The sequence below is a fragment of the Neolamprologus brichardi genome, chromosome 3, assembly GCF_056152115.1.
Source record: "Neolamprologus brichardi isolate AB-2024 chromosome 3, ASM5615211v1, whole genome shotgun sequence".
NCBI lineage: Eukaryota > Metazoa > Chordata > Actinopteri > Cichliformes > Cichlidae > Neolamprologus > Neolamprologus brichardi.
The window spans coordinates 16,916,325-16,926,834 of record NC_142106.1 but is presented as its reverse complement, the minus strand read 5'-3'; the positions used below and the strand labels follow the sequence as shown (position 1 = coordinate 16,926,834).

Here is a 10,510-nt window from a genome sequence, read left to right as displayed (position 1 = left end):
ATGAAGGTCAGTGCTCTCTGCATCACACTGTGTGAGTACTTTCTCTATTTCTACGTTGTTCTAATAATAAAATTAGGGTTATTCATGCTGATAAAAATATGATTGTTTTGTTTTATACTATACTAAGAAGGCTATTGCATTTTGTGGACTATGTATGAGATGTAATAATAATTATTATTTTAATTTAACTTTTAGCTTTTAGTACATTTAGCAAATAATACAGTATGTGTATAGTTACTATGTAGCTCTTTTTGTTCTCACTTCAGTGATGAGCATCATGATTCTGTTGTTTGTACAGGATCAGAAAGTTGGTGAGTACCAGCTGTTTGATCATCTATATCAGTTCATTCATTGTTTAGATGCATTATGGTGGTTTTAGTAGTAGAGTTTAGTAAAACTCTAAACTGATAGTTTTTTACTTTTTTCTTTTTCTTCAGATGCAGTTTCTCTTCGCATCATTCCAAACAGATTGCAGTTCTTTGTATATGAATCACTAACATTTCACTGTGAAGGAGTCGATTACTGTGAAGTTGTGCATAAATTCAGAGGGAAAATAAAATCATGTAGTGAAGTTACTGAGAGAAGACCAACAGGATCATCCTGCCGTGTTAAAATTGTTTATACAGACAACAGTGGAGAGTACTGGTATGAGCCTGAAGCAGGGGGAAGGAGTAATATTATCAACCTCTCTGTTACTGGTACTTAAACAAAGATTTTATAAAATTTATTTTAATAGAATTTAATTTCATGTATTTAATTATCAAATGCATCTCATTTAGCTGGTCCTGTGATCCTGGAGAGTCCTGCTGTTCCTGTATTAATGGAAGAAACGGTGACTCTGAGCTGCAGAAAGAAAATTCCTTCCTCCATCTTCAAAACTGATTTCTACAAAAATGGACGTCTCATCCATACAAGCTTCACAGGAAACATGACCATCCACAGGATTTTCAAATCAGATGAAGGATTTTACAAATGTATTATCTCAGGAGTTGGAGAATCACCAGAGAGCTGGCTGAAAGTCACAGGTGAGACACTGAGATGTTTTAAAATAACGTGTTTCTGCATAAATAACATGTGATTTGGGGGAGGCTGTTGCACAGTAGGTAGAGCAGGTTATCTGTTGATCAGAATGTTGTTGGTTCAGTTTCTGGCTCCCCCAGTCTGCATAAGCTTAAGATAACTCTCCGATGCATCAAACCGAATGTGAATGTTAGCTTTTAAGCATAGGAGGAATTGCTATTGTGAAAGAGTGAATGTGGCATATTGTGTAAAGCTCCAGAAGAGTAGAAAAGGTCTGTATAAGAATTACCTCTTTAAACAAAGAGGTTAAATCTGTTTCTAATAATAATTTTTGAAATACTTTGAAGTTTCCAGTGTGCACATCTAAATTGCAAATTTAAACAACTAAAACAGGTGTGCCAAACTTTCCATGGGTTTTTAGAAGCTTTAAGTTGTTTTGAAAGATTTTTAATGTCATTGTGAAGAAGCTAAAATTAACATTTGATCGTTTACCATTCTTATCTCATTTAAGCCTTCCTATCTGTTCTAACCATCATTTAGATTCTCAAAGTTTAAAATACACAAATAAAGACAAGAACGTGTGCCATTCCTCCTCTGCTGCCACACCTTGCATCATTACCACCATTTTAGTCAGTGCTCTGTTGGTGGCAGTGGGACTGCATCACTTTGGCAAAGGTTACTGGAGGAGAGGTAATGAAAATTATTATTATTATTATCATTATTGTTTTGATTATTAAGTGGAAACTTTTTACATAAAAGTGAATGTCATGGACTAAAAGACTTGAAGCAAGAAATCCTTATATTTTTTATTGTGTTTAAAAAACAAAACACAAAACCTTTTCTTTTTTTTATGTATCTTGATAGAGACGGGCACAGAGGATGCAGACAGAGAAACATATGCTGCTGTAAGAAAGACAGGAGGTATTTTACTGAGAAACAATATCACAAAATTACTTCTGTGAAGAAAAGTTTCACCCTTCTTTTCTCATGTGGTGTTGTCTGTACCTTTATTCAACGCATATGTATTATGTATAAATGCGAGCGATAATTTGAGCTTCCAAAACCTACGCCTCAAATGAAAACCACATAGAATATAATTTTAAAACTCTTCTTTTAGACACATGCTGTATTTCATACAGTTCAAAATAGTTACATGTGACATAAATGACAACTTCAGTTTTGAATTCAGCTTCAAAATTAAGTTGAATCATATTACTTTCTCTTTTCGACGATACCATTCAGTGACTAGCATTGTACTGTGTTGTACTGCAGGAGAAAAAAAATGTAGAATACAACCAAGAATTTTACCATTTGACAACCAATTAAACCAAAAAAATATATGATGGAGTAATTATAAATTTAAAACAAAATAAAAATAAAAGACATTAAAAAATATCAGACTTTTTGGGGGAAAGAGTATATTTTGTACATTAAATCTAATACAAATAACTCAGAAGTGTAAAGTGTAATATCTTTGTTTTGTACAAAGGCAGCATTAAAAAACCAAGAAGTTGTTATGAGCATCTGATATCCTTGTGTTCAAAGTGGAATTACCAGACAAACATCAGAAATTCAAATAGAAATTTAAATTTTTAGTTAACTCAGTACTTCTTACCTTGCATAATGGTGGGCCCATGTAGAAACGACACTGATTTTCTTTCCACCCCTGAATTTCCAATTTTCAAAAAATTGTAAACTTAATGAATACATTGAATAACAGACAGGGATCATCACTAATATCGCTGTGGTTATTATTTCCCTCATCCCACTGTCCTTCTTACAAGATGAAGATACATTGCCCTCTAAACCTAGTTGCCACAGCGTAGGCCTTTGTGATACTCGGCCACAAGGTAAGACTAATTGTGATTTAAAGCCATTTCCTTTACAGCATTGAGACATCAGAAACATAATTTGAAATGACAAATAAGTGTTTTTTAAATTATGTAAAGTATTTTTGCTGTCAATGCATTTATTTCCATCATGTGTCAAAGCAGAAGCGGGAACCAGCACAGAGATGTCCTCAGCAAGATGTCCTCAGCAAGATGTCCTCAATTCCACTAAACCACAGGTAAGACTGGGAACAGGGATAACTTATGTGATGCATCCACACAATATGTGTTGGATAATAAAGATGTATAAGTCTGGGATTGGTAAAACTGACAACTTCATAATATTAAATTTATGGTGATGTATATATGTAAAAATGCTGATTTCACTACATAGAATAAGAAAAGTAATGCTTTTTTTAACATGCTTGTTTGGGAACTACTCAAAGAAGTGAATATTGGTGTGTAATATGCACCATAGTCATTTTTTGTCTGTTCCGTGTTTTTAATTGTGTCTTCTACACTTTTTTTGTGTCTTACAGGTTGCTGAGAGAGAGCTGCCTGAAAAAAATAGTCACATCTGAATGAGAGCAAAAACAAAGAAGCATTTTCACATATTGTTTTTGTTGCTAAGAAAGTTGTACATTATCATCTTAGTTTGGTGTTCAAGTCCATAAACTGTTTTAGCTTATTTTCTTGTTCAATCAGATCCGGCTAGTTGCCTTTCCCATGTTGTTACAAGTTTGAATACAAGCAAAGGCACCTGCCTGATAATTAGAAGTTTATCTTTAACCAACTTGGTCGATCTTCTTTTCGTTTTTAGACATGTATGAATGCTGTTACAATAAAAGAGGTACTGCAGCTTTTAAAAGAGCCCACTGTGGTCAACCGCTAATTTCAAAGCGTCACATTACATTTTTCCAAAACAGGCGCACCGAGCTTGTGGTCAGCAATGAAATATAACTACAAAGTTAGATACTGAGCATGTTATGGTCTGTTTTTGGGCAGGCAGGAAAAGGACCCAATATGCTGACTCAAACAAAGAGGCAAAACTTAAACTCGAAATGGCAGCTTTATTGCTGGACACTAGACAAAACAAACCTAAACTGATGGCTAGAATCGGTGCTTGAAACATAACACACAGGCTAGTATGAGGGGCTACATGACAACAAACAGGAACACACGCAGACACTAAATACAAAAGGGGAACAGGGTAAAGAGCAAACACCTGGGAGACATGGATGGCACTAATTACATAGATGAGACGGAGAGAGCAAACAGAACATTACACACACAGACTAAAGACTACTAAAATAAAACAGGGAGTATGCTGAACCAACTCATGAGGAGACACTATGACTGACATGACTAGGGATGGGTATTGATAAGATTTTCACGATTCCGATTCCATTTTTGATTCTGTTTAACGATTCGATTCTTTATCGATTCTTTTTTAAAAAAAAGGAGAACACTAAGTTCGATTAGCTTAGAACTTTGTTTTATATCTTCTCTTTGAACAAGATAGAAATTTAGGAGTAACGTGGCCTTACAAACCCAACAGTGAGATCTTAAGAGATCCACAGCCTACAGCTCTTCAATGGGGTGTCACAGGGTCCCCAGGAAAAAATTGTAAATGTAAAATAATAAAATAAATATTCTTCTGTAGCAATAACAAAGTATAACATAAATTATTCTGTAGCAATTACACAAGAATATCCAGTAATGTCCCTGCCTACAATTAAACACATTCACTTACCGAAAATCGGGGCATCTGCTGTGGCAAATGGGTGCAAGCCTTTGACCACAAACTACCGGTAGACTGCAGCGACAACTGGCAGCATCTGAGCCAGACTCTGTCTGTCTCTCTCATCATGGTCACCTAAATGCACAGTAATGGCAGGTTTTGTAATAAGGCAGATCGCGCTAACATAATATGCACTGTTAGTTGATTATTTACCTGCCGCATTAACGGGAGAGGACATGCAAACGTTACCGCTGCTGCTGGGTTGAGATTCACGAGTCCGGAGCGGAATTAAAAACACGACATTCATGTAAGGTTATTGTGTTTTGTGAGCAAATGCTTTTGCATATTCGTAGTGTTTCCTCCTTTAAATGAAATATCTACTTTGCAAGTATTGCAAGTTGCCCTGTTGTCTTCCGTTCTCGTAAAGTATAACCAAACTTTTGAGCTTACTGGAATTGATAAGGGAATCGTTTGCAAAAATGGCAAACGATTCCAAGGAATTGAAACAGTGGGAACCGGTTCTCAACAAGAACCGGTTTTCGATACCCATCCCTAGACATGACAAAGGGGACCCACAGGAGGGTCCAGGGTAGGCACAGAACAAAGGGGCTCAAAAAAACAAACAGAAACCAAAACAGCCAACTCAAAATACTGGGTCAAAATGACCAAGAACTGTAACAGAGCATGACTTTAACTGACTTTAAGTGTGGTCCAGCTAGAACTGCATGATAGTTTTAATTACTTGTTGTGCTTTGGAAAACACAGCAAAATATGGAGAATGTCTTTTCATTCAACATATTTCACATACAAGGGACAGTACTAAAGACAGAAACATGTGTGTGGGAAAGACGGCTGTGTTATCTACCCTGGAACACCACGATTTATTGATTCAGATGTGGATGACACCTCGGTGAAAATTAAATCTCAGGACGTACCACAATTTGCTGATCACATTCTCCAGTGAAGATATGAAAAGTGTCAGGTTAGCTTTCATAGACTGTGAGATTTCCATCAGTAATGGGGGACATTTAAAAGTTGATTACAGGAATCAAAGCATACAGATCAGTATTTAAGGTCTGATTCTCATCATCCACTGGAGCATAAACCGAGTGTCATCAGGACGCTTAGGGTTAGGGTTATGGCCAACGGTGACAAGTCCAAACATAGGGTTAATTGAACATGGCACTGCTAAAGATGCTCATGGGAGTTTCTTGTCCCGTCTTCGCTCCTTAAAGTTATGAGCATCCCTTCTTTAACAAATATAGTAATCAGTCTCTTCCCTGCTGAGAATGCAGCTGAGACTCTCTTTACCCATCTCCACTGCCCAAATATGTGAAAAGCCCTTCCTTAACAAATACTGTAGCCTACCTCTGGGGGCAAACCCAACAAAGTTGAAAGATTTATTGTGCTTGCTCTTCAGCTGCATTGTTATCTGTAGTTTTGCAGACTTTTGGACTCGACTTTGGTCCACAAAGCCACCAGCATTGTGGAGGACCCCACACATCCCTCACACATTCTTCACCCAAGTAATAAAGTACTAAAGAAGTTTCTTTAGCTGTTTTACTGATAAGTGATAGTCTGTGGATGGTCACTGATCATTATGTAGTGAAGAGAAAAAAACTTTATTTTGCTGCAATCTAGTGGTCACTCTTGGTCCTGCAATGTGAGGATACCAGAACCACAAATTATGTCACGTCATCTGCAGACTCATTAAACTGTAAAGATCCAGTGTCTGTGGACATGTGGCAAAATTTCAGTTATCTGTGATTCCCTGTTTAGATCCCTTAGGTCCCTGCATCCTTAAATGTCTCCAGTTGTCCCAAGTTCTCTTTGACTGTCTCTTTGGTGCATTTAAACCCCTGTTTCTTCCTGTCCTTGTCGTCTGTTGTCTTCGTCTCCATTATCAGTCATCAGAGTTTTACCATCTCTGTGCATGTCTGCAAATTTCTTTATTAAATAATAAGATTCTTAAATTCATCAAGTCTCTCTGTGCCTGGGTCCTCGTCACAAAACATGACATCACTGTTTTGTACTCAAAGGAGCTTGCAAAGAAAAGCGTCTGGACTTCTTTAAGTTGCTTGAAGACGTTTCACCTCTCATCCGAGAAGCTTCTTCAGTTCTAAGGTCAAATGGTGGAGAGTCCCAGATCTTTGCAAGCTCCTTGACTACGATGACCTGGATGACTGAGAACCTTCACAGACACACTGTTTTGTACATTTTAACACAATTTAATCCCCACATTTGTGAAAGAAAAGCAAAACACTTTTTTGAAACGTCTGTAACAAAACCATCAAATCTGATAAAGGTTATTTAAATACTGCAAAGACTACTACTGCAGATGAAGAATGGATTGGAATGTAAAAAAAAACATACAAATCCTAACCTTAATTACTGGGGGAGAATAAAGCATGATGCTCATAGTGAGTAAAAAGTAAACTGAGTGCATTTTATGGACAGAGATTCACTTTTAATGTGTATGTATAATATAATACAGATACATAAAAAAATACACTCCAAAAATAGAAGAGTCCTTGAAATGGGTTGGTAAAATATTAAGTTTCAACCTAGTACTGTAAGGTTTTTTATACTTTTAGTAGTGTGTCACACAAACAGCAAATATTCTCAAAACAGTAAGAAATCTTTTTGGGTGCTTTGATTCATTTAGCCTCAAAAATGGGCTAAAAATGCCCCTGGTCTCCTATCATGCTTTAAAAATTAATTTTGTTATTGTACAGTTAAAGATCATCAGTTTGGTAATTCATCAATAAACTAAATATTCAACATTTTCTTTTTTTTGGTTTTATTTATGGATATGTTATAGAGAAGATGAAAGTGTGCATTGTATTTGACCTTAGTTTCCCATATTAGATTAATCATTATTAATGATGAAGAAACTGAAATAGTAATTAGTGGGTTTTTTTAAAAAAAAATTTGTTTTGGGTTTTTTTGTTTGTTTGTTTGTTTTTTGTGCTTTGATAATGAATTATCCACCTGTGAAATGTTAAATTTGGGTTTATTGCTAATAAACCTAGGTTAACATGCTAATACATAGAACTATGAAGCTGGATATGATACATCTTGATGCATGCTTAATCATCCAGGTATGTAAATCCCCAAAAGTTGATTCTGTTCATCTGGATGTAGTGTTTTCAGTGGAAGAAACGTTTCATCACTCATCCAAGTGACTTCTTCAGTCTCAGCTGACTGCAGGTTTCCCCAATCGTATAAACAGTACATTTGCTTTGAAACTAGCACCACTGAAGGAACAATGGGCTGGGAGGTCAGTTCTGTTGATTTAGCCAGTACTGTTGTTAACAGCCAAAAAATACCATCTATATAAATTCAGTGTCTTTACTTTACTACAGTACTTGCCTTGGAGAAAATGCTGCAATATTTAATACTGCACAGCAGGGGGAAGAGTAGGATTGGTGAAATGTGATGGAGACGTTCACTCAACTGTTGGTTGTCAAATGCAAAATTTCTCTGTAGGCAACTTGCAACGCTGATCATACAGATTTTTCTGACCAGCCAAACCTTTACTCTGGGCTTGGTGGAAAAGTTGTTGTATGAACTTTCTAAACCTGCTTCCCTTATCCCTACTTAAAATTTGTTGACTATGCTTAAAAGCAAAGTTTGTGGCAGGAAAATAACCAGTTTGAATTAAGTCTAATAATTTTGGCAAGAAGAGTGGTCAAGTGTCCAGACCGAATTATATCAGAAGCATCTACTCTTTTCTGACCCTGTGTGGCTTAGAAAAAATCCAAAATAATTTAAAACTTGTTCACCAAGCCTGGTAGACACAGGCCTCACTTGTGGATTTACTTCACAACAAAATACAAGCACAAAATACCTTGAGGAAAAGAAAATTTAAGAAAGTAAGTAAGTAAACTTTGTTTATTAAGTGCTTTTCATAGACAGGCTGTACACAAAGATTAAAATAAACAGAAAGTTGAATAACAAAATAGACAATAATCGCAATATAAAACGTTAAAGGTAAATACAAAATGTAAAATTTCAAAAACATTGTTTAACAGAAGGCTCGTTTAAACAGAAAAGTTTAACTGCTTTTTAAAGGATTCCACAGAGTCAACCAAACATAGTTGTGGTTGGTGGTAGAAAATTTGCAATGTACAGTGGGGCAAAAAAGTATTTAGTCAGCCACCGATTGTGCAAGTTCCCCCACTTAAAATGATGACAGAGGTCAGTAATTTGCACCAGAGGTACACTTCAACTGTGAGAGACAGAATGTGAAAAAAAAATCCATGAATTCACATGGTAGGATTTGTAAAGAATTTATTCGTAAATCAGAGTGGAAAATAAGTATTTGGTCACCTCAAACAAGGAAAATCCCTGGCTCTCACAGACCTGTAACGTCTTCTGTAAGAAGCTTTTCTGTCCCCCACTCGTTACCTGTATGAATGGCACCTGTTTGACCTCATCATCTGCATAAAAGACACCTGTCCACAGCCTCAACCAATCAGACTCCAAACTCCGCCATGGCCAAGACCAAAGAGCTTTCGAAGGACACCAGGAAAAGAATTGTAGACCTGCACCAGACTGGGAAGAGTGAATCTACAATAGGCAAGCAGCTTGGTGTGAAAAAATCAACTGTGGGAGCAATCATCAGAAAATGGAAGACATACAAGACCACTGATAATCTCCCTCGATCTGGGGCTCCACGCAAGATCTCATCCCATGGGGTCAAAATGATCATGAGAACGGTGAGCAAAGATCCCAGAACCACACGGGGGGACCTGGTGAATGACCTGCAGAGAGCTGGGACCAAAGTAACAAAGGTCACCATCAGTAACACACTACAACGGCAGGGAATCAAATCCCGCAGTGCCAGACGTGTTCCGCTGCTGAAGCCAGTGCATGTCCAGGCCCGTCTGAAGTTTGCCAGAGAGCACATGGATGATACAGCAGAGGATTGGGAGAATGTCATGTGGTCAGATGAAACCAAAGTAGAACTTTTTGGTATAAACTCAACTCGTCGTGTTTGGAGGAAGAAGAATACTGAGTTGCATCCCAAGAACACCATACCTACTGTGAAGCATGGGGGTGGAAAATATCATGCTATGGGGCTGTTTTTCTGCCAAGGGGACAGGACGACTGATCCGTGCTAAGGACAGAATGAATGGGGCCAAGTATCGTGAGATTTTGAGCCAAAACCTCCTTCCATCAGTGAGAACTTTGAAGATGAAACGAGGCTGGGTCTTCCAACATGACAATGATCCAAAACACACCGCCCGGGCAACAAAGGAGTGGCTCCGTAAGAAGCATTTGAAAGTCCTGGAGTGGCCTAGCCAGTCTCCAGACCTCAACCCCATAGAAAATCTGTGGCGGGAGTTGAAAGTCCGTGTTGCTCGGCGACAGCCCCAAAACATCACTGCTCTTGAGAAGATCTGCATGGAGGAATGGGCCAAAATACCAGCTACTGTGTGTGCAAACCTGGTAAAGACCTATAGTAAACGTTTGACCTCTGTTATTGCCAACAAAGGTTATGTTACAAAGTATTGAGTTGTATTTTTGTTATTGACCAAATACTTATTTTCCACCCTGATTTACGAATAAATTCTTTACAAATCCTACCATGTGAATTCATGGATTTTTTTTTCACATTCTGTCTCTCACAGTTGAAGTGTACCTCTGGTGCAAATTACTGACCTCTGTCATCATTTTAAGTGGGGGAACTTGCACAATCGGTGGCTGACTAAATACTTTTTTGCCCCACTGTACACTGTATTTGCCGAAAACAACTGCTAGCTGGTGGGCTACAAGCCTTTCTAAAATCTTAGCAATAAACAGTAATTTTGAGATTGGTAGGTACGTGCTAAGTCGGTAACTGCTAAGAAATGACGGGTCAAGCTTAGTTTGTTTTTTTTTCTCTTGGTAAATAATGAAGCCTTCAGTAGGTCAA

The 10,510-nt window shown here is 37.5% G+C and overlaps 1 protein-coding gene across 1 annotated transcript; it reads left to right on the top strand.

Annotated features, from left to right (window-relative positions):
* LOC148103657 (uncharacterized) lies at positions 1-3,430 on the top strand. The gene is made up of 8 exons (XM_087838174.1): positions 1-31; positions 267-311; positions 438-698; positions 780-1,025; positions 1,561-1,710; positions 2,805-2,870; positions 3,012-3,088; positions 3,389-3,430. Exons 1-8 carry the CDS (start codon positions 1-3, stop codon positions 3,428-3,430), a joined length of 918 nt encoding a protein of 305 aa, XP_087694300.1.
* The last annotated feature ends 7,080 nt before the right edge of the window (positions 3,431-10,510 follow it).

What these genes read in the sequence shown, in the direction of transcription:
- LOC148103657 (XM_087838174.1), top strand. Translation starts at nt 1, where the DNA reads ATGAAGGTCAGTGCTCTCTGCATCACACTGT. An exon ending in TGCTCTCTGCATCACACTGT is followed by an intron (nt 32 to 266) that starts GTGAGTACTTTC and finishes TTCTCACTTCAG; the next exon opens with TGATGAGCATCATGATTCTG. An exon ending in TATCAACCTCTCTGTTACTG is followed by an intron (nt 699 to 779) that starts GTACTTAAACAA and finishes CATCTCATTTAG; the next exon opens with CTGGTCCTGTGATCCTGGAG.